At 45.2% G+C, this 23,644-nt stretch overlaps 2 protein-coding genes across 2 annotated transcripts in view; one reads left to right on the top strand and one right to left on the bottom strand.

The window, feature by feature from the left end:
* TUBGCP4 (tubulin gamma complex associated protein 4) overlaps nt 1-10,999 on the top strand; it is a 39,531-nt gene extending 28,532 nt beyond the window's left edge. Inside the window, exons 12-16 of the mRNA XM_026648433.1 lie at nt 269-446; nt 1,980-2,114; nt 8,836-8,952; nt 9,605-9,744; nt 10,157-10,999. Of these exons, the coding sequence (XP_026504218.1) occupies nt 269-446; nt 1,980-2,114; nt 8,836-8,952; nt 9,605-9,744; nt 10,157-10,169 (583 nt within the window). The 3' untranslated portion in view covers nt 10,170-10,999. The remainder of the gene's footprint in view (nt 1-268; nt 447-1,979; nt 2,115-8,835; nt 8,953-9,604; nt 9,745-10,156) is intronic.
* A 1,378-nt stretch (nt 11,000-12,377) lies between these two features.
* The window catches only part of TP53BP1 (tumor protein p53 binding protein 1), a 63,060-nt gene continuing 51,793 nt past the window's right edge, over nt 12,378-23,644 (bottom strand). Inside the window, exons 19-28 of the mRNA XM_024216331.2 lie at nt 22,442-22,731; nt 21,739-21,915; nt 21,034-21,464; nt 20,346-20,537; nt 19,547-19,750; nt 18,681-18,896; nt 17,935-18,023; nt 15,308-15,507; nt 13,350-13,495; nt 12,378-12,714 (exon numbers count right to left, since the gene is read on the bottom strand). Of these exons, the coding sequence (XP_024072099.2) occupies nt 12,527-12,714; nt 13,350-13,495; nt 15,308-15,507; nt 17,935-18,023; nt 18,681-18,896; nt 19,547-19,750; nt 20,346-20,537; nt 21,034-21,464; nt 21,739-21,915; nt 22,442-22,731 (2,133 nt within the window). The 3' untranslated portion in view covers nt 12,378-12,526. The remainder of the gene's footprint in view (nt 12,715-13,349; nt 13,496-15,307; nt 15,508-17,934; nt 18,024-18,680; nt 18,897-19,546; nt 19,751-20,345; nt 20,538-21,033; nt 21,465-21,738; nt 21,916-22,441; nt 22,732-23,644) is intronic.

Here is a 23,644-nt window from a genome sequence, read left to right as displayed (position 1 = left end):
AAAAATAATTACATTTCACCTCTGTATCCTCAATATACCTGTTGTTTTTTTTTATTCTTGGCTACACCCTGAGTTCAATGCCATTAAGGACAAAAAACATTTCTATTTACAGGGCTGGGCCATGCCCCCACCTGTTCTGCATGTTGCTGTTCTGCTCTCCTCCTCCTTTTTGTCTCATGTCCATGTTCCAACCGTTGTCTGGTGTGGGACTTGGGCTCCAAGGAAGCCTTTCTTTTTCTTGAGAGGTTGATATTTGTCTTGGCTGCAGATACAACGTTGTATTCAAATACTTGCTGAGTGTGCGGCGGGTCCAGGCTGAGCTGCAGCACTGCTGGGCTCTCCAGATGCAGCGCAAGCACCTGAAGTCCAACAGAACTGATGCCATCAAGTGGCGTCTGAGGGATCACATGGCCTTCCTTGTGGATAATCTTCAGTACTACCTGCAGGTGGGGGTGCAGAAGAGGATGTGGTGTGCCATTTAGGCAGATAAACAGGAAGAGGGAAATGGAGGGGAGGCACTGAGCAGGCGTCTAAATCCTCTACAGCAAGACTCAGATTATGCCACACAGTATCTTTTCCTGGGGAGTTTGCCTGCAGGTTGTAGGGGAGAAGGGTGGAGCGAACAAGGACTGAAAAGCACAAAGCAAGAGCTATTAATTGCTGGACTGGTGCCAGAGCAGAACTGCTGAGCTGAGGGACCAGGGACTATCTTAAAGCTTGTGGTCTCGTGAGCCAGCAGAGCAATAAGTGAATGCTATGCAGGAATTCCAGCTGTCCAGTGATACCTAGGGTTCATAGGTAGCCCAGGTGGTGTTTGATACCATCCTGCCTTTCTCTCCTTCAAATTCAGCTGCATCCTGAGTTTAGTGGTTGCTGTTTTGAGCATTGTTAGAAACAATGCTGTAAACCAGTAGTTTTCAACCTGTGGTCCATGAACCTCTGGGGGTCCGCAGACTATGTCTGAGAAGATTGTCTTTACCACAAAATAGTGATTTTCAACCTGTCTGTGGACCCCCGATGGTCCACAGACTGTTTAAGATTTCCAAAAGGGTCTGCACCTCCATTTGAAATTTTTAAGGGGTCTACAAAGGATAAAAGGTTGAAAACCACTGCTCTAAACATCTGAGCTTGAAACTGCAGTTTTCAAAGGGTAAAAATTTAACTTCTAGTTGCCAGGATTTTGTGAGGCTATTGGCTGTTAAAAATCACACTGGCACTGTGAAATGAAAGCGGAAGCATGAGGGGTGAACAAGACAATGATAGACGAAAACTGATTCGGAGGTGCAAAAAGCTCAGTTTTTTGTTGAATATTAATTATATAAAAAGTGTCACAAACCTTAAAAGAAAATGACTATTAAACTCTCCCCTCAAGTGATAGTTAAACTGAAAAAATATTTAACTTCCCCAACCTTGTAGCTGATATTTTCTCCAATTAGCTTAATTGGGCAGTCTCGGTGCCTCTTGCATGTGGACACAGGGACTGTTAATGACAACAGTATGGGACTCAGGTTGGCTTCCAGAATTTGGGTGAGCGCTACAAAGGGGCAAATTAACTTTGTTTTGTGAAACTCTTGAAATGTTACATAATTAACTAAAAGATTGAAAAAATAAATTGCTAACCCTGCTTTAGAATCCAATATTTCATGGTTTGCCAGTAGGAAAAAAGTGGGTGAGAATTTAATGAAATATTTAACAGAATTTGAAAGGTGAGAGAACTTTAAACTAGTTTTTAGACATTTTGGGGCAGGGGGGATGAGGGGGAGGGCAGAAAATGGCCAATTTTTGAGAAGCTCTACCAGTAAATAACAGATCCTAGATTAAGGTTCAGACAAAAATGTTCAGACTTGTCTGGGGTAGGGCACTCCTGAGATTTTTCTAGCTCTTGCTTCAGGCAGGTTGAGGAGGCTAGGTAGAGATGGAATTGCTCCCAGCAGGTAAGGAAGAGTGGTACTAATGAGATTTCTGTACCTGCCTATCAGGTGGATGTGCTGGAGTCTCAGTTCTCACAGCTTCTGCTGCAGATAAACTCCACTCGGGATTTTGAGAGCATCCGGTTGGCTCATGATCACTTCTTAAGTAACCTGTTGGCTCAATCCTTCATCCTGCTCAAACCTGTAAGTAGATTTTGCTCTCTGGTTCTTTTCCACAAGATACCCCAGGGGTTTTATATTCCATTTTGAATAGATATGATATACCAATAACATTTCCCATATTTCAGAGTAGCAGCCGTGTTAGTCTGTATCCGCAAAAAGAACAGGAGTACTTGTGGCACCTTAGAGACTAACAAATTTATTAGAGCATAAGCTTTCGTGGGTTGTATGCTCTAATAAATTTGTTAGTCTCTAAGGTGCCACAAGTACTCCTGTTCTATTTCCCATATTCATATAGATAAGGTCAGAAGGGACCACTGTGATCATCTGTGACTTCCTGCATAACTAATTCCTGTTTGAACTGAAGCATCTCTTTTAGAAACATCCAATTTTGATTTAAAAATTTCCAATGATGGAGAATCCACCACAATCCTTGATATGTTGTTCTAGTGGTCAATGATCCTCAGTGTTAAGTTACCTTATTTCTAGTCTGAATTATCTAGCTTCAGCTTCCTGCAACTGGATCTTGTTATACCTTTGTCTGCTAGATTGAAGAGGCCATTATCAAAGTTTTGTTCTCCTTTATACACCTCTACCCTGATAACGCTGTCCTTGAGAGCCAAAAAAATCTTACTGCGTTATAGGTGAAACCGTGTTATATCGAACTTGCTTTGATCCGCCGGAGTGCCCCCCCCCCCGAGCGCTGCTTTACCGCATTATATCCGAATTCGTGTTATATCGGGCCGTGTTATATCAGGGTAGAGGTGTACTCAGGGCCGGCTCCAGGCACCAAGCACCCAAGCTGGTGCTTGGGGCGGCACCTGGAGGGGGGCGGCGGCGCGGCGCTCTGGCCGCCGGGGGGGGGAGAGCCGAGCCCCAGCCGGGGCTCGCCGCCCTCCCCCCAGGGCTCCGGCCGCCCTGCCCCCGGCGCGCTGGCCGCCGGGGGGGGGCGGGAGGGGGAGATCCGAGCCCCAGCCGGGGCTCTGGCCGCCGCTGGGGAGAGCCGAGTCCCCCCCGGCGCTCTGGCCGCCCTCCCCCCGGCCGGCCGGAGGCTTTTTCGCCTGGGGCGGCGAAAAAGCCAGAGCTGGCCCTGGGTGTACTTAGACTAATCAAGTCTCCCCATAATCGTCTGTTTGAGGAGCTAGATTGAGCTCCTTCAGTCTTTCACTATAAGGCATATTTTTCAATCCTTTAACGGCTCATCTCTGCACCCTCTCCACTTTGTCGATCTCCTTGAATTGTAGACACCAGAACTGGGCACAGTATTCCAGCAGTAGCTGCACCAGTGCCAAACACAAGGGTAACATAACCTCTCTATGCCTACTCAATATTCCCTTGTTAATTCATTCAATGATTGTATTAGCTGTTTTGGCCCCAGTGTAGCAGAGAGAGCTCATGTTCAGCTGCTTATCCAACATGCTCCCCAAATTTTTTCAGAATCACAGCTTCCCCGGGTAGAGTCTCCCATCGTGTAAGTAGGGCCTATGTTCTTTGTTCCTAGATGTCTACATTTGCATTTCACCATATTGAAATGCTTATTATTTGCTTGCATCCAGCTTACCAAGATGTTCAGATCACTCTATCAGTGATCTGTCCTCTTCCTTATTTACTACTCCCCCAGTCTTTATCATCTACAAACTTTCAGTTTTTCTTTTAGGATGGTCACTTATAAAAATTGTTAAACACGGTAGAGCTAAGAGAGGATTCCTGCAGAGCTCCACTGGAAACACATCTGCTCGGTTATTATTCCCTGTTCACAGTTAGCCAGTTTTTAATCCAAATGTTGTGTAGTACCAAGTCAGATGCCTTACAGAAGTAAAAGGTAATAGTGTTGATATAATATACTTAAATCAACCAAACCTGTTATCTCAAAAAACATACCAAATTAGTTTGACAGGATCTGTTTCCCATGAACCCATGTTTATTGGCACTACTCTCCTTTAATTATTTTTATTAAAGGAGTTCCATAACAATCATTCCATTATTTTGACCAGGATCAATATCAAGTCATCCCATTTACTCTTTTATAAATATTGGCACATTTACTTTCTTCCTGTCCTCTGGAACCTCACCAGTGTTCCAAGACTTACTGAAAATCAAAATTAATGGTCCAGAGAGCTCCTCAGCCCTCTTAACTTGCAATTATGTGGTTTTTAATCTGGACCTATTTATTTAAAAATGACTTAAAGCAGATACTAATATACTCCTGAGTTATTGTTAAAATGGAAAATATTTCATCACCATATGATATGATTACATCATCTGGCTTTTTCTCAAATATGGACTAGAATTATCCATATTGAACACTTCTGCTTTTTCTTCAGTGACAATTCTACCATTTCCATCTAGTAATGGAGCAAAAGACCATTTAGGATTTTTTGTCCTTCCTAATATAGTTTTAGGTTCCTTTTTATTGTCCTAAGTGATGTCTATATTTGCATTTAGTGATTTAACTAAGTGATTGGGCAACAAAATGGCAAATGAAATTTAATATGGATAAATGTAAAGTAATGCACATTGGAAAAAATAACCCCAACTATACATACAATATGATGGGGGCTAATTTAGCTACAACAAGTCAGGAAAAAGATCTTGGAGTCATCGTGGATAGTTCTCTGAAGATGTTCGCGCAGTGTGCAGAGGCGGTCAAAAAAGCAAACAGGAATCATTAAAAAGGGGATAGAGAATAAGACAGAATATTATTGCCCTTATGTAAATCGATGGTACGCCCACATCTCGAATACTGCGTACAGATGTGGTCTCCTCATCTAAAAAAAGATATACTGGCACTAGAAAAAGGCAACTAAAATGATTAGGGGTTTGGAACAGGTCCCAGATGAGGAGCGATAAAAGAGGCTAGGACTCTTCAGCTTGGAAAAGAGGAGACTAAGGGGGGATATGATAGAGGTATATAAAATCATGAGTGATGTGGAGAAAGTGGATAAGGAAAAGTTATTTACTTATTCCCATAATACAAGAACTAGGGGTCACCAAATGAAATTAATAGGCAGCAGGTTTAAAACATATACAAGGAAGATCTTCTTCACACAGCGCACAGTCAACTTGTGGAACTCCTTACCTGAGGAGGTTGTGAAGGCTAGGACTATAACAGCATTTAAAAGAGAACTGGATAAATTCATGGTGGTTAAGTCCATTAATGGCTATTAGCCAGGAGGGTAAGGAATGGTGTCCCTAGCCTCTGTTTGTCAGAGGATGGAGATGGATGGCAGGAGAGAGATCACTTGATCATTGCCTGTTGGTCCACTCCCTCTGGGGCACCTGGCATTGGCCACTGTCAGTAGACAGGATACTGGGCTAGATGGACCTTTGGTCTGACCCGGTACGGCCATTCTTATGTCCTTAACTCTGCTGGCCATGTATTTCTTCTTGTGTTCTTTTGCTTCCCTTACCAATCTTCTACAATTCCTAGCTTCTACTTTATATTCATTTCTATCAACTTCCCCTTTTTCCATTTGTAATTTTTTTTTTATCACTGCTTTCACTTCCCCTCCAAGCCATGCTTTTTGGTGGTCGTTGTTTTTGGGTTTTTTTAATCAGTGGAGTCTTTTTCTCAATTGTGGGTTTTGGGGCATCTAGTAAAATGTTCTTATAGTTCAACTTATTCCCCCTTTTTTGTGCAAATTCTCTCAGCTGATATGTCTCATAATTGTACCCAGGTTTGTGAAACTGGCTCTCTTAAAGTGCCAAGTTATATATTACTGGTTTGGACTTCACATTTATTATGTGCAAATCGTATGAGCAAGTCGCCATCATTTGCACTTATGCAACCACTAAATTTTATCAATTCCTCTGTCAACATGAGGTCTAATATAGAATTCTCCTGTGTTGGATTCATCATTGCATGAGAGAGAAAATTGTCATCTATAATTTTTAGTAATTTCAAATACATTTTAATACTGGTAGCATGAAACTTCCATCATGCTGCTAAGATTGAAGTCCCCCAGGGTAATGCAGCTAGGGTCATCCTGCTTCTTAATGTAATGTGGTGATCTGCATCATATACCGACTAATACCACATCTTACGTTTTATCTGTAAGCATTCAATATCATTTGCTTCAGTCGTCAGTGACTTGGAAACAGGTGTTTCCATTTTTGACCGTGTGCCCTCTCCCCTACACTGTACTTCCTAAATAGTGATTTTAACATTCCCATCATGCAAGTCTACTTGGTTTCAGTAATACCACATAGGTCTAATTTATGCTCATAAATGAACAATTCCAATTCCTCTTTTATTACCCGGGCTGCTAGCATGGGTATATAGGAAATTAAACAATCTTCTCTTCATATCTGTGGTGCTTTGAATAACTTTCTTCTCAACACCTTGATTTTATACAAAATGAGTGCTCAGTTGTCCAATCAAATTATCTACCAGCCAGTCTAAATCCCACCTCCAGTTCACGGCTTCAATGTTTGTTTACCTAATGTCTGTCTGTCTGTCTAAACTTAACAGTCCAGCTGCTCACACCTAGTGACCTCAAACAGTCGGATGGGTCATTAAAATGCTTGTCCATTCCCACAAGCAATGGACAGTGCAAGTACATTTTCTAGCACTTTGTATAGTCCAGTTTTAAACCTTTACAATGATAGGACCCCCATTACTTCCTTTCAGAGAGTATAAAAACATATCCCAGATGTGGTCACCCCAAAGCCTCAGTTAGGGAAACTGGCACCTTACTTCTTAGGACCTATTGCTTCCTTGTATGTAGCCCAAAATTGCAATAGCCTGTTTTGCTGCCATGTTATATTTCACACTCATATTATGGTATTCTAGGTTTCTCCCTGGCTTTTAGTATCTGGGTTTGATTGTATTTCTGTAGAGGTATTAGCTGCTTTCCCCCCCACAGCATTTAAGGCCAGATGGGACCTTAGATCATCTACCCTAACCTCTGACATATATTGGAGGCCACAGAATTTCACCCAGTTACCCTTCATTGAGCCTGCTAACTTATTTGACTAAAGCATGTTTTCCAGAAAAGCACCAGGCTGGATCTAAAGACAGCAAGAGAATGACAATCATTGTTTAAAAAAATTATGCCTTCTTCCCAAGCTGAATTCTACAAAACTGGGTGACGGGGCAACAGAATGGCAGATGAAATTCAATGTTGATAAATGCAAAGTAACACACATTGGAAAACATAATCCCAAATATACATATAAAATGGAGTGTAAATTAGCTGTTACCACTCAAAAAAAAAAAAAAAATCTTGAGGTCATTGTGAATAGTTCTCTGAAAACATCCACTCAATGTGCAGCAGCAGTCAAAAAAGCAAATAATACTGGGAATCATTAAGAACGGGATAGTTAGTAAGACAGAAAATATATTGCCTCTATATAAATCCATGGTACGCCCACATCTTGAATACTGCATGCAGATGTGGTTGCCCCATCTCAAAAAAGATGCATTGGACTTGGAAAAGGTTCAGAAAAGGGCAACAAAAATTATTAGGGGAATGGAACAGCTTCCGTATGAGGAGAGAGTAATAAGATTGAGACTTTTCGGTTTGGAAAAGAGACGACTAAAGGGGCATAGAATAGAGGTCTATAAAATCATGACTGGTGTGGAGAAAGTAAATAAGGAAGTGTTATTTATTCCTTCTCATAACACAAGAACTAGGGGTCACCACATGAAATTAATAGGCAGCAGGTTTAAAACAAAGAAAAGGAAGTATTTTTTCCACACCGTGCACAATCAACCTGTGGAACTCCTTGCCAGAGGATGTTGTGAAGACCAAGACTATAACAAGGTTCAAGAAAGAACTAGATAAGTTTATGGAGGATAGGTCCATTAATGGCTATTAGCCAGGATGGGCAGGGATGATGTCCCTAGCCTCTGTTTGCCAGAAGCTGGGAATGGGCGACAGGGGATGGATCACTTGATGATTATCTGTTCTGTTCATTCCCTCTGAAGCACCTGGCATTGGCCACTGTTGGAAGACAGGCTACATGGACCTTTGGTCCGACCCAGTATGGCCGTTCTTATGTTCTTATTTTGCTTGTTCATGCCCAAGTTTCTAGTCTCCCTTTTTCTCCTTTTCAGATCATTAGTCCTTGCTAGGTGACTCAGCAGGGAATCTTATATCTATCCCCCTAATATTTTTCTGTTAGGGAGTCTAGCAGATTGTAAAAAGTGAATTTTAAAAGTCAGTGTCCCTATTTACGCTGTTTTCTTTTTGTGTTTCTCTCACTTTGGATGAAAATCTTTCAGGCTCTTATTGCTACGTTTGTGTTTCAAACACCTGTAGTGGATCGTTTGTTTAAAAATTGTTTTCGCTCGCATTTTAAATTGTGGCAGCATGTCTCGTTTGTACAAAAATCTCAAATGTTAGGCTACATTTAAGCTGCGTCCCTTCAACTTTATTAGTATGATTTTAGATTATCAGCTTTCTAAATAAGAAAAGTGATTCAAAATATTCCATATTACAGCCCTGAAGTGTCCTAATTTTAAAAGAGGTTATGTGTAGAAGTAGTGGGCTCCCTCTTCATGGCTTTAAGGAAAGGAAGGGGTGAGTTAAAGTGGAAGAAGTTGAAATTTATAAAGGTATTGAAGGGAGGGCAGCAAATGACACTATGCTACATTCCTCCTCCTCATAGGATATTACTGCTGTTTTTAAATAGTCAGGTCAAGCAAGACCCAATGAACCAATGTGGGAAAATGCCCTCTCATTGGCTCTGTTTTTGGCATCTAATTTTAAAATTGCTTTGTTATGACTTACTCTCTCTGCAGGTTTTCCATTGCCTGAATGAAATCCTGGATCTCTGTCACAGTTTCTGTTCTCTGGTCAGTCAGAATTTGGGCCCATTGGATGAGCGTGGAGCTGCACAGCTGAGCATCCTGGTAAAGGTGAGTCTTTGTCCATCCAGGTCCTCTCCTCCTTTCTGCTGTGTGCATACATAGGACATGACAAACAGATAGAGCTGATTTTGGATTTAGGCTTGACAATATGACGGTTACGTTTTTTTTAAACTGATTTAGTAAAACCAGTGCAAATCCCTATGTGGACACTTACTTGGGATTAAGAGTAGCCACCCTATGTTGATCAGGAATTTGTTTTAAGCTAAACTGAAATTAAAAACAAGTTTTAGTTAAACTGGGGCAACTCTTATGTAGGCAAGGCAGCACCCAGGCCCTACCCTTTGCTGTCTACAAAGAACTGATGAGTGCAGAGCTGCAGCCAGCAAGCTCGTCACCTGCGTTGAGCAAGCAAATACAAACTTGCAATAAACTTTATAAGATTGTGGTGTTGGGAAAAGCAGCTTGTGAGTCTCAAGGTCTGTACTTTCACCCTGTTATATCAAGCACTAGAATGTCATGGGGGAAATAGCTAGCTTACCTTACAGTGGAGATGGCACAGTGTCACTTTGCTGTCAAAGGCCACTTGTATCTGGAAGGAAATGTCACTTTAGGTCCTTGAAAGATTGTTTTGGCAGCAGTGCGGGACAGAAAGCCACAGTAGCCTTAGCATCCTCTTGTTCTGGTCTTCTGTAATTTGCAGGGCTTCAGCCGTCAGTCCTCGCTCCTCTTCAAGATTCTCTCCAGCGTTCGCAACCACCAGATAAACTCTGACTTGGCTCAGCTGCTGCTCCGCCTGGACTACAACAAATACTACACCCAGGCTGGCGGGACCTTGGGCAGGTAGGAATATGCAGCACTGAAGCCCGTAAGGGCATCAGGCTTGGTGGTAGCAGCAACTCTGCTTTCTGAGGTTATTAAAACAAAGTGGATTAACTAATTCTTGGTGATTTTATTAAGAGGTTCTGTTGTGGGAGGACTTGGTAATTTTCCTTCTGGGCCCAAAATTACTTATCAAAAGGCTCAAATGGGCATTACATGGACTAAAGTGCTGCCATGTGATGGGGCCAGTGGGTCTGAATTAGTGCCACTCACCATAGCTGCTTCTTCCTCACGGTTTGTACATTTACTTTGGGATCAATGTAAGCTACCTACCATGTGGTGTTCACTGATCACTGGAGCCATCTACCCACTTGCATGGAGGGAATTTCTTAGGGTATGTAATTAATGGTGTCTTTTTCCTCCTCTCTTGCAGTTTTGGGGTTTGAGCACTGAGACCGGTTTTTCTGGCTGAGAACTAGTGCGCAGCAAGGATAACAACTGCTGCTGCAGTGAGCGTATTTTCCTGGCCCTGTTCCTAGGGAATTCGCATTTTTCTGGCCAAATCCTTCTCCATAGCTGTTTGATATCCTGGCAATAGCTGAATATAATCTCTCTTCTGGAAAAAACGAATAGGGAGAATGTCTCATGCAGTCAGTGCTCCTAGTGACTGCAGGGAGCCATTCCACTCATTGAATACAGCAGTGAGCACACGCTCCTGTAGCATTTCTATATCCCTGTTGTGCTTCATACCTGGTGTCATTTTCTGAAGAGGAGGAAATGCAAGATCACGGAGCTCCTCTTCAGCCAAACTGTTAACCTTTGCCACTAGGGAAGCAGAGAGAAGTATCCTACAAAATGCCTCCGTATGGTAAAAGGATCCGACTGTATGCATAGGGTTCAGTTTGTACAATAAATCATTTTGCAGTTGCCATGATCTCAGATTCAAACAAATCTGCAGATATGTCTGATGCAGCAGGGAGAAATCACAAGAATTGGGTTGTAGGTGTACGTTGCTGTAGTGCCGGATTAGGCAGCTAATAGTGTCTATACAGTCTAAGGTTTGTGCAAATGCACACTGGACTTTGTTTGAGCAAGAGAGAGAAGTATGGGGTTATTGATGCAAGCTCTTTCTTTCTGTGAAAAGAGAATTTTATCTTAACCCAAGGAGAGGTAAAGGCAGGGGTGTGGTTAGGTCTAAGCACACCTGTTCTCACTTTCAGGTGACAAACAAGAAGCAGGCAGCATTCTCTCCAGCAAATGTGAACAAACTTGTTTGTCTGAGCGATTGGCTGAACAAGTAGGAGGACTGAGTGGACTTGTAGGCTCTAAAGTTTTACATTGTTTTATTTTTGAATGCAGGGGATTTTTTTGTATATAATTCTACATTTGTAAGTTCAACTTTCATGATAAAGAAATTGCACTACAGTACTTGTATTAGGTGAACTGAATAATTTTTTACAGTGCAAATATTTAATCAAAAATAATATTAAGTGATCACTCTACACTTCGTATTCTGTGTTGTAATTGAAACCACTATATTTGAAAATGTAGAAAACATCTAAAAATATTAAATGGTATTCTATTATTGTTTAACAGTGTGATTAATCGTGATTAATTTTTTTAATCGCTTGACAGCCCTACAATTTACACTCAACCTCTTTTGTATCTACAGCCTTCTGCCAGCTATGGACTATGAGGTCTTGATACGAGTGCAGCTGGCTAAGGCCTGTGTGTCACTGTGTGGTAACTGCTTGCTTGTGTGATGGGGGCCAGATGCTGTACTGTTCCTGCAGGGGAAAGGGCTTGCCTCATACCTGGAATCTTAAAGTAGGGCTGTCAATCACACAACGCCTGTGATTAACTGAAAACAAAATTAATGTGTTAATCACATACCTCTACACAGAGAGGGAGGCATGGACAGGAGGTGGCTAGAGCCCCAGCCCAGAGCCTATATTTGAAAATATAGAAAACATCCAAACATATTTAAATAAATTGTATTCTATTATTAACAGTGCAATTCAAACTGATTAATTTTTTTTTTTTTTTTGCCACCCCTACTTAAAGTTATCTTTTAACCCTTCAAACACTGCTGCCTGTTCCAATTTTCTGCTCTGCCAACACAGATAAATAGTCCCCAGTGTCTATGTGCCTTCTCTGGTATCAGCCATGCCAGTCTGTGCACAGTCTAGTATACATGCTAGGAAACAGTAGCCAGAATGGTCACAGGAAGGCAGGCAAGATAGCACTTGCTCTACCCTGGAGTTCCATAATCGCAGCAGTGCCAAGCACACCTTCACCCACTTTCATCTCAAATCCATCCTGTGAAGAGAGCAACATCAGCAAATCCAAGCTGCTCAGCAAGAGACATGCACATCCTAACCCGTGCGCGCACACAGCAAGGGAGTACTCAGTGCCCCACACTAGACCTGGCACTTGGTTGTGGGGTGAATGCTCCCACAGTCAAATAGGGCATTCAGTTCATTGGTCTGGACTTACTTGGGCTGAGATTTTAGACCTGGTAGCCACCTTTAAAGCAAGCAGGAGAGTGACAAGGTGTTTAGCAAGGGGAAATTTAGCTGAAATCCACTATCTGCCCCTGAAATGAGCCAAGTCATGGGCTCATGGGGGGGAGGGGGAGAAAAAGTGTTACCACAAGAGATTCAACATTTATTTCATCATAAAAGTCCAGCAAATAAAACTATATACAGTGATCCATGCATGTGGCCAGTAACACAGAGACATTTAAAACCTGATTAAAAACACAGTCTTCACACCAGCAGGGAGGGCAGGACACAGGGTGGCATTAGCAGGGGCCATAGTCATGTTTATATTTTGGATGCTTGTTGTAGCCAACTCTCTCCCCAGCAATGAGGCTCTGAATAACCCACTCCTGCGACACAACAGGCAGCCGTAACGCTTCCGCACACTTCAGGACAGCAGCTGGGCAGGACGAGTCACTCACCACCACATCAAACACCCCCAAAGCAATATCTGCAGGGAGCAGGACACAGGCTATTGTCAGGGGGAAAAGAAAAGACTCCTCCCTCCCTGCAGTAAAGAGATGCAGTCTCACTGGTCCAGCAACCTTAATCAGAAAATTCTATGTCTTGTAAAGTTAAAAGTACTCCACATCGAGGCTTGAGCTCAGATGGAGCCTCAAGTGCTGAAGATCAAAAAACAAGGCTGCCGTTTGGCAGATGAACAAACGGCTGCTTGGTCCCACATCCTACATGAGCTCCATAGCTCACAGGTCACCCTCACTGGGACTGGCGGGAGAGGAGATTCATTGCCTGACAGCAGACCCAGAAGGGAAGCAACTGCTGACCCAGTTTTCCCTTTCTAAAAGCACAGACTGGACCACCACCTGAACTTTTGCAGCATGCAATAGTTCACTCCCAAAATGGTGTCAGGGGAAAAGCGGAGACTTCCCCATTTTATCCAGGCAGAGGGTTACCAGTTATCCTGCCCTATGTCTGCTACCCCATCACTGCTCTCACCTACAGCAGCCTAAGCCCCTGATCAAGACAATTCTAAATCATCTGAACTCCACACAAGACTGCACAGGCACTGAAATCCCAACTACTGGATATGAGATTCACACATGAGGCTCTCTGGCTGGTGGGTACCTTTGTTCTGGGCATTCGAGTAGTGTTGTTTAACTGATGCTGCTCCCCCTGTCATGAGGATTTCTGACCAGAGCTCCAGGAAGTTCTGCTGTTGGTCTGATACCAGAAGAACCTTCAGGTTACCAAAGGGGTTCTCTCGGGGGTGCCTGGAAAGGGAACAAGAGGAGGGTGGAAGTGGCAGATCCCTACAGACTCAAAACAGTAACTTAATTCCAGGGCCACTTACTCTGGTAGCCTGTCTGCTTAGTTAAATGACCCCTCACCACCCTTGTATCTGAATGCCTCACAAACATCAATAACTTTATCCTCCCAACAGCCCTTTGAGGTAAGGAAGTATTAACCCCTTTTACAGATAGGGAAACGGAGGCACAGACACTGATTTGCTCAGTCACATGATGAATCTATGGCAGAGCTGGGAAATGAACACACATCTCCCATGTTCCAAGCCATGCCTTAGCTACAAGGCCACTGTCCCTTCTCAGTGAGGATGGGGGTGAGAAAAGTTGTGGCTGGAGGGGATTGCTGAAACAAAGTATACTAGTGTTGTTCTCTTCTAATTTTTTAAGCTCTTTCTGGTAGCAAGGTGCCTGCAGCTGAAACCAATATCCTGGGTGCATTTTCATCAGAGCTGCATACAGCGGGATTGTCACTTCCCTGTTCAATTAAGAGGATAACTAAAATTAGAGATGCCACTGTTTATGAAGCCAAAATAGCAGGCCTTCTGCTGCCATCTCTCATTGCAAGCCCACATTCCTGCATCCCAGATTTCTCCTGCCCACGGAGTATTTGGGAGTGTTGGGTTATTTCTGCCCCAGATGTATTAGCTGTGTTTTCCCCAAAGAATCTCCTCAGCAATATGAAGGAAATAACAGTCTCTTTCTAGTTCCCTCTCTATTTTTCTGTCCTCTGTTTAGTATGTATTTGCTAGTGCAACATGTTAACCTTTCCCTTACCAGATCATTAATATTTAATAAAATAGATACTGTTGTGCAACTCTGCTGCATCCACTACACAGCCAATCTCAAGGAATATGATAACCTATCAGCTGCTTTACTCAAGTCCATAGCCAACATCTGCTGCTTTCCTTAATAGACTACAATTGTAATTCAAATTTTACAATAGATCTGCTAGTTTTCATGGGCTAGGTAACCCATCTGGGGCCTGTCAAACCAAGTAATTCTAATGTTCTGAGAACTGAAAAAACCCTCTATCTGGACCTGTGTCCACCCTTTCCTTTCTTCATTCACTCATGAAATCACTTGCTTCAGTCATCTTCAAGTCTCTTCCATGGGGCCCTCCCCAAGTTGTCCTTGATTTTAACTCCTTTCCCTTCACTCATGCTGTGGGAGTTCAACCTTCCTCAGAATTCCCTTTTTTCTAGCACCTGGAAAACACTGGCCCCAGAATATGGAAGCACAGGAGGTAAGCAGAGGGGACAAAAGAGATTGGCCAGTGAAAGCTGGCAGGGTTCTAGAATCTGCCCCAGAAACTAGAGTGAGGAATACAGCTCCCTCTGCCCAACTGCATATATTTAACCTGTTTGCTCCCCAAAAGCCCTTGTCCTAATGGAGCCCAGGATCACATGGTGCAGAGAATAATTTCTGTCCTATGGGTGGGGATAGTGTCTGCTATAGACACAGACCTTCCCAACTAGAGAATTCAGTTAGATAGCTCCAGCTGCTCTTCTCTTCCTTACTTCAGTTTTGCTTCTTGTTGTGTCCAGGGCTAAAGGCAGATTGTCACAGGAGATGGTCTGCTCACTGCACGACCCCAAAATATTGCTCCCACGCATTAGGGAGAAAACAGGGGGCTATGTTCCCCCCTCTATCTAGTTACTCATATGACTCCCAATATCACAGTAGTGCAGCACCTCCCAATCACTAGTGTATTTATCGTCACAACAACCCTCTTACTTTAACCCTACCTATGCCTTCAGATCCTGGTTACTCAGTGCTTACCACTCCAGCAGCCTTTCCTCTTGGAGGCTGTAGCCAGCTGGGAGAAGATAATTACAGTAGTTTTGAAGTTGGTTAGCATGGCAACTGTCACGGACCCAGACATGAGATACACAGGGAATTCCACTGGCAAGGCACAGGAAGTACTTCCGGGTTCGGCAGTGCTGATCTGCAATCAGGAGACACTGATATGCCGCATTACACTGGGGGAGGAGGCAAAGAAACAAAGCATCAGAGTCTGGTACTACCGAAGCAACAGGAAGAATCCTTCCATAAAAACTCGGGGGGGGGGGGGGGCGGGGGGGGTGCAACTAAGAGCACTCAGGAGGCACAGAGGGCAGGAGGAGAGGTGTGCAGCTGCTCCCTGCAGGACTACACTCCACTAGCCATCCACTTAGGCATCGCACATGAAGTATATTCCCTCAGTCTTCTGTGATGGCAGGTGGTTAAGGTGACTTGGTCATCTGGCTAAACCTGAAAAGTCCACCCCTTCCAGGGTCCTAAAGTCCAAGAAATCTTCTGAGCTGAGCTATGGCCCTCCTGGGCTTTTGTCAGTCTACCACTCCTCTCCTTAATATCATAGTTTCATCTGATAAGATGGCAGTAGGGGGGGAACCCAGGGCCCAACCTATTCAATGGTTCCCAGCCCTGGGACCCCCTAAAGAGCTGGGCTTCCTGTCCCTGTAACCAAACAAAAAAAGGACTTGCACTCTTTCCCAGGGCCTCTTCCTACACTACCAGCCTTCCTAGCTGGCCTCCTACCCTTTGAAGAACACGGATTCCTAGCAGTCCCTCTCAGCTTGGCTCTCCCAGCTTCCATCAGGTCCTCCTTCAACAGGAGCAACAGATCACCACTCTTCCTGGTGTTGTCTCTTCACTCTGCCTCTGTACTCCTTTAGCAACAGCATGCCTTCTGCCATACTGCAGCCCTCTTTGGCCTCTTCAGAAACAGTATGAGCAGACACCCGTTCACCAGTAGTCTGTGTCTTTCCCAGGACTCCTCTCTTTACATCCTCAGCAGGCCTGCTCCTAGTCACCTGACTCTTTGGCTCCGTGTGGGGAGGAAGGCCAACTCTGGTGCAGCTGAGCCCTCAGCCCTCTTAAAGGGCCACCTCATGCTGTGATACAGGACTTAAAGATCTTCTAAACTCGAGGTAGATTATTTTCCGGAAAGTCCAGAGAGGCATCAGAGTATCCAAATATTTGGAGATTTAACCTCAAGTTTCAAACCCTCAGGCTGGAAGCTGTCTGGATCTTTGTATTTCATTGGGCCTTTCATCAGGAGATCTTCCAAGAGAGGTAGCTCCCAAGGAGTTCAGACACTTTTGGAATCAAGGGATCCAGGAGTTTTAAGGCTAGCCGGGGGCTACTGGGGATTCCCTGACCCTCTCCAACATGATCTTCCTAGCAACTCTGGTGAGAAGAGGCAGAGGAATGAAGGTCAGATCAGCTGAATGAGGAATCATCTGTCCTCAAGACTGTTGATTCCAGTGCCTGGAGCAGAAGAGATCCAATGTTTTGTTCTTGATGGAAGCAAACCAATTTATTTGTGGAAAACCCCATTTGAGAAGCACTAGAGGGAGAATCTGTTGTTCAGTTCCCATTCCCCTGGGGAAAGAGTACAGTAGCTGAGCCAATTGACTTGGGTGTTGAACTTGCCCTTGACATAGGCTGTCCCGAGAGAGAATGGTTTCTTTTCTGCCCAAAGGAGGATTCTGGTGGCTTCTGCCTGCACAGAGGAACTGCAGGCCCTGTCTTGCCTGTTGATATAGACCACTGCTGCCTGTTGCCCGACTGTACTAAGGCAGCAGAGGTCAAGGGAGGGGAAAAACATCTAAGGGCATTCCTGATGGTTCTAAGCTCTGGTGGGGAGGGAGGCGCAGAGAAAGGAGGACGACTGCCCACCGCACCTACGGGGTTGTGGCCTATTTCCCTTCATGAGGCAGAGCTATCTAGAGACGCTATGGATGGTGGCATAGAAGCAAAACACTCTGCAGGAATGGCTAACTGAATTAGTCTCCAGACCAGACAATTGTTATGATAATTTGTTTTATTGGTTTTAAATGTGTTGCCTTTCGATTTCCTTAGGTGTCATACAGACATCAAGGAGACAGATGGTGAATTTGAGCTCATCACATCCCTTCTTTGTCTCCTCTTTAAACAACAGTCTGAATTTTTTCAATCTCTGTTCACAACAGTCTTTGAGCAGTCCACAACAATGCGCAGGTCTCCCCCAAGTTGATATAGTTAATTTAGAACCCAGTAAGGTGCAAGAGCAGTTTAAATTATTTCTTCCAATGTGAATTACCTTGCACTTGTCATCAGTGACTTTCATCTGCTTTTGATCAAGAGCATCAAATGCTGTGGGAAGCCCAAAAGAGGAAGAGAAAGGTGCATGGGCCCTATTCACAGACTAGGGCCCCACTCTATCATCCAACCCATCCCTCCCCACAAGATTTCCAGGCATTACACAAACATTGCTTACACCACCCATCACAACATGGTTCCAATTGCCCTGCTCTGTACTGCTCCAGCCACTCTCCAGAGTAGTCATCCTCCCCTCACATAGTTTCAGCTCCTCACCATTTCTATAGGAATAAATTTTGGGCAATCAGACTGCACGTCCTCACCTGGGTTTCATTGAAGTCCTCCAGGATGTAGCCGGCTCCAGTTCGCAGCTGCAATGCTGTGTACTCTTTGTTGTAAGGAATTGAGAATTCTAGAACAGGAGGAGAAGAGAGCTAAAAGCCTTGGCTACCTAAGCTATGCACAGCCCATGCCCTCAGCCCACAAGAGAGGAACAGACTGACCCCACAGAGATTCTAATATCAGGAACATATGGTGAGGACACAGAGCACCTCATGGAGATACAGCAGAGAACGGAGTACACTGCTGGCCAAACTGGTCACTCAAGTAACCCATGACTCTGAACAGCTGCTTTTAAAATCAAAACATCAAGTTCATGCACATTAGCACTGTATCTGCCAAGGGTAAGTTCAAGCCTCTTGTTCCGGCTTTCAAGCCTTAAGTCACTCAGCCCCATCCTGTGTCAGAGAGACTCTGTTCCCATATCTCCTCCTACAATCTGCCAGTAATGCCAGCCGCGACACCACCTTCATTTCCTTCACTGACTGAAGAGCCTGCGATCCTTACCATAATTCTCATCCTATGCCTCCCCTTCCCTGACATCATATCCTTCCCTGAAGCAGAGACTGGGTCTGTGCTCATTTCTGTGAAGGGCCTAACACACAATGGGATAAATAGTAAAGTGGGGACAACAAGAATTTGCATATATGCCTGAGTAGATACCACCCATCCCCTTTCCCTAAACCTACAGGATTCTACCTGGAAATACAATGGGGAAGATTCATCTCACCTTCCTCTTCCTCACTACTGCCTGCAGGACCATCTGATGGCTTCTGGTGAATAGCCAGTTTGTCACTGGGGGTTGCCATAGTGAGAAGGAAAGCATAGCCCAGAAAGAGGGTCTTGTTGTGGGGCAATGGCCCATGATGCTCCTCCAGCATCGAGGGATCTCCTGTGTGATCTCCACTTTCACAAGGGCTCACAAATTCACCTGCCCTCACAGCCCCTGTGGAGAGAAGGAACTGCTATGAAAGCCCCAGCATTGGGTCACCCAATGCAATGGCATCAGGGATAAATTCAGGCTGTTCCAGATGGCTCACCATGCTGGTACTTTTCCTTGGTGGATGCCACGTTGTGCTCCAGAATTTAAAAAAAAAAAAAGTTTCTAAGTCTCTTGCCCTCATGGTTGCAAAGAATCTTCAAAAGATAACTGGAGTGTATCTAGCACAATAATGTCTGCTAGAGCGGGCAGACAGCCTGAAACAATGGCTCAGAAAATGGACAGCTGTCCCATTCATTTCCATGAGTGTTAATTCTGAAGTCTAATAATGTCAACAGAAATGTCAATATGTTAGGTATTTCAGTGCTGATCAAAACATACAAGAAAGGGGAGGGATGATCACATCCCTAACATCTGAACAATACTCTGCAAAGCACATCTTGGATGGGCAGAACTTGGGACAGCATTGCAGCTTATTTTTAATCCTTCTGTCCAAGGTAAGAGTCTCTACATGTCCAGGGAGAAACATAGCCTCAAACACAGAGGCCGTGGGTTCCAAACATTTACTCAGGAGAAAGGGAAAAATCTACTTTCACATGCAGGGAGAGAAGCCTGCAGCCCCTGAGTTTGTTTAGAGCAGAACGGAAGGTTCTTACCAGGTTTCATTGCTGCAGACTTGCGCCCTCGTTTGGCTGGGGATCTCTCATCTTCGGAGGCAATTAGCTTCCTCTTCCCAGACAGCAGGCCTGGGGCAACACGCGGACTCTCCAGTCCTTTGCGAGTGGGTGTAGTGCTGCTGCTGGAAGTGCTGGGTGAGCCAAAGTTACTGCGCCGCTTCCGCTTCCCCTCCACCAGGTTATCTAAACCACGGTAAGCCAGTGGCCAGTCATCCATCTCCCACTCACCAAACCCACAAGCATCACCCATCCCAGAGTGATAGACAGCCTCATATGCAGAGCACACAGAGCTTTACACATCATCTCCTGGCCCAGGGGGAGAGCATCAGCTTTCCTACATCTTGTGTCTTCGTTCACTCCCCATGAGACTCCTTACCTGCCTTCAGAGGGCTGACATGGCATCCCTTCACTGAGCTAAGGCAAGTACTACAGATGCCCCTGCAGCTCCCTCTCTTCCAGTCACCTCCCCATCTTGGCATCTGTTCCTTCTAGGTGAATCATACCTGTGCAGCAACCACACACAGTGCTGTTGGAGCAGCACTAGAAAGAAGCAGCAGCAGAAGCATGATCCATGCTTAATTAGGGCCTGTCCAGGGTCAGTTCCCACTGAATTCTTATAGATATCATGCAATGCCTCAAGGCTGCAAATAGACAAAATATGACTAGCAAAGTCAGTGTGTTGCCAGTAGAACCATAAGCTGACTTCACACCTGGAGTAACACATGGTTTGGATGCAGTTTGGGAAGCCCCCCAACAGTTCAATACAGTCACTTCTTACCCAGGCTGATATCAGCTGCCTTGGTCAGAGGTGTGATTGGTTCATACGGACTCAGCCCAAACTGCTCCCGAAGCTTGTTTCCTTGTTCCAAGGACAGGATTACTGCCATACGCTTGTACCATTTCCTCTGGCCTTCCTTTTCAATACAGTAATACAGCTCTCCAGACTCCTTCCGGTGTCCCTTCACCACACCTGACAAGATAGCAAATTAGAACTGTTTACTGACAAGATCTTTGACTCTTCACACAACGCATAGTCAACCTGTGGAACTCCTTGCCAGAGGATGTTGTGAAGGCCAAGACCATAACAGATTTAAAAAAAGAACTAGATAAATTCATGAGGATAGGTCCCTCAATGGCTATTAGCCAGGATGATGTCCTTGGCCTGTTTGCCAGAAGCTGGGAATGAGCAACAGGGGATGGATCACTTGATGATTGCCTGTTCTGTTCATTCCCTCTGGGGCACCTGGCACTGGCCACTGGTGGAAGACAGGATACTGGGCTAAATGGACCTTTGGTCTGACCCAGTAGGGCCATTCTTATGTTATGTTCCTGAACCTACCCCACAGCCAGGCACCCACCTCCCAGCAGACAGCTCCTGCTGGATTCAGTGACCTACACCAAGGCCACTGGCCTTTTTCAGACCAGAGAGGAAGTGAGGAGTTGAGCTGCAGGAGCACAGCTGTTACCTGCACTGAAATACTCATCCTCAGAGAGCGCAGTCACCTCAGTTTCCAGTGGAATGGGATCGCAGAGTAAAATATCTTTGCCTAAGACATCACACTCGTATCCATCATCAAAGAGCAGCTTGTACTTTCCTGCCCCAACATCCTGGGTGATTGTCCCAGAATAGAAGTAGGCATTTGAGGACCACTTGGCTACAACTCGCAGGCCCACAAAGCTGCTCCCAGAGGATAAGTCCGCACTGTCCGAGGGACCTGCCACCACCTGCAAGGGAATTTCCGGAGAGTCACTTCGGCGCAAAGTGCAAGGGCCAGCAGCATCAAATCTGTCCCCACCCTCTGGTGGGCGAACCACAATGCGCACAAAGGGCTTCTCCTCTGGTGACGCTGTAGTCGAGATATCTTCCACCCCTAGCAGGCCACTCCCAGCTGCATCCCTGGGAAAGGGAGAGAAAAAAGGTGTGAGCTCCATGGGGAGCAGAGAAAGCAACTATTATGTATCAAAGGAAGATTTCCCAAGCTGGGTACTTGCATAACCACTCCTTTCTCCTCCACCAACCATGAACCAGCCACCTCTCTCTGTTCATCCCTGCAGTTCCCCACTGAGCCCCTTCTCACCCACTCCTCCCATCATATGCAGCCACCTGCTCCCTATTCACTATTTGCTCATTCAAAAAAGAGACCCGGTTCCATCCTACTTTTCCAGGGTACCTTGTTCCAGTTGCTCGAGATGGCGGGCGGCCCCTTCTCCCTCGCCCACGGGGTGTAAGAGGTGCTTTCCCACCCTGTCGGATGCCAAGTGCTGGGTCTTCATCCTCCTCACATGCTGTTGCTCCTGTCTGACCGGCCCTGAGAGGGGACCCTGGCTGGCCAGCCCCTTTTCTAGGGCTAGGAATTAAGTGATATTATTTCACTGCCCTAGAAGAAGCCATCAGCAAATCCACTCCCTCCAAGTTTCTATGTGTCCCCAATTTCTGGTGAGAAGTTTGCCTGACAGTCACCTTGCTGGCAGAGTTTCACGAAGCCTACGGGAAGCACTGCACCAAGGGGAGGCAAATCCAGTCCTTTCAGGAAGAAAGGAGGGGTTGGGAAAAATAAAGAGAACAGAAGATTTTCCCCTTTCCATATATCAAATCAGATCCCTCCCAGGAAATGTATGCAATACTCCACCCTTAGGACAGTCACCATCCACTTGTCTTCATGAGACTTAGCAGCTCACCCTCTCCCCAACCTAAGGTTGCCAACCCTCCAGGATTGGCATGAAGTCTCCAGGAATTAATATTTAATTAAAGATTAATCTTTATGTCATGTGATGAAATCTCCAAGAATACATCCAACCAAAACTGGCAACCCTACTCTAACCCCACCCCCCAAGGAAGCACCTGCCTTCCTGTCCCCAAGGCATTATACGCACCTCAATTTTCCTAGGACTCCTCTACCACTGGGTAAGGCAAACTCTCCAGCTTCCATTCCGCTGACTTTCCCTTTGAAAGATCCAGCTCCCCTCCCTGAGCTACTGCCACCATGTGTAGCTGACACGCCACTACTGGCTCCACTAGATGTTCGATGGAGACTCGAGACCTTGGATGAAAGGGAGCTGATGTCACCAAGGTCCCCGGAGGTCAGTGACGAGCCCCCTGTTGTTCGGGAGGGGGAGATGTCTGTCTCACTCTCCTGGCAATCCACTATGGGCTCTTCAGTTTCCTGAAAAGGAGAGGTCAGTCTATGTGAGAAAGAAGCTGTATGTCGATGGAGGGTGTCTGGTGGTCAGATAAGAGCTCTGAGAGAAGAGGGGATCATGTTCGTATCACATGAACCTGAATACATCAATCCAGCCCAAAAGTCTGGACAGATCCAAGAGAGGGAACCCTAACTCAGAAGGTGCTGGATGAGCTTCATGTGAGCGAGGAGAGGTAGTTCCCTTGTACAGTAACTGGAATTCTTTGAGATATTTGCTTCCTATGGAAGTTCCACATGAGGGCATACGTGTACCCATACACACTCTTGCCTGGAGATTTTTTCATTAGCAGTACCTGCAGGTCCATGCCTGCACCGTATGCCTCTTCATGCTCCAGTACAGGGGCATATAGAGAGGAGCAGACCACACCACTCCACTTCCTTCTCAACCTCAGAGCATGGTAAACTTCCAAAGCAGAAGGAAAAGGAGGGTAGGTAGAGGAGCATCTATAGCGACAAAACATCTCAAAGCCTCCAGTTACTGTTCATGGTAAGTAACCTCTTCCTTCTTGGAGTTATTATCCTACGGGCACTCCACATGAGGAGCTTCCTCAGCCACATCTCAATGCAAAGAAGGGTGCTGAGGAGGTAGATTCAGTACAGAGGGTAGAACAGCTTCACCACAGGCTGCATCTGCTCTGGAGGCCTATACTAAGGCATAACGCTGTGAGAACATGTTCATGGGGGATGAGTGGGCTGCCTTACAAATGTCCTTGATGAATACCTTCCTAAGGAGGGCTATGGAAGTTGATTGAGCCCTTCTGGAAGGAGCAGTGACTTTAGGAAGAAGTGTACACCAGAGGATGCATACCATGCCAGAATTTAGGTAGTCTCTGGGTGGAAATAAGAGTGAACCCTCATCCTCTCAGCAAAGGAGAGG

Source organism: Terrapene carolina, unplaced genomic scaffold (assembly GCF_002925995.2).
Source record: "Terrapene carolina triunguis isolate 2854851 unplaced genomic scaffold, T_m_triunguis-2.0 Scaffold67, whole genome shotgun sequence".
Lineage (NCBI taxonomy): Eukaryota > Metazoa > Chordata > Testudines > Emydidae > Terrapene > Terrapene triunguis.
This window is presented reverse-complemented; position numbering and strand designations above follow the sequence as displayed.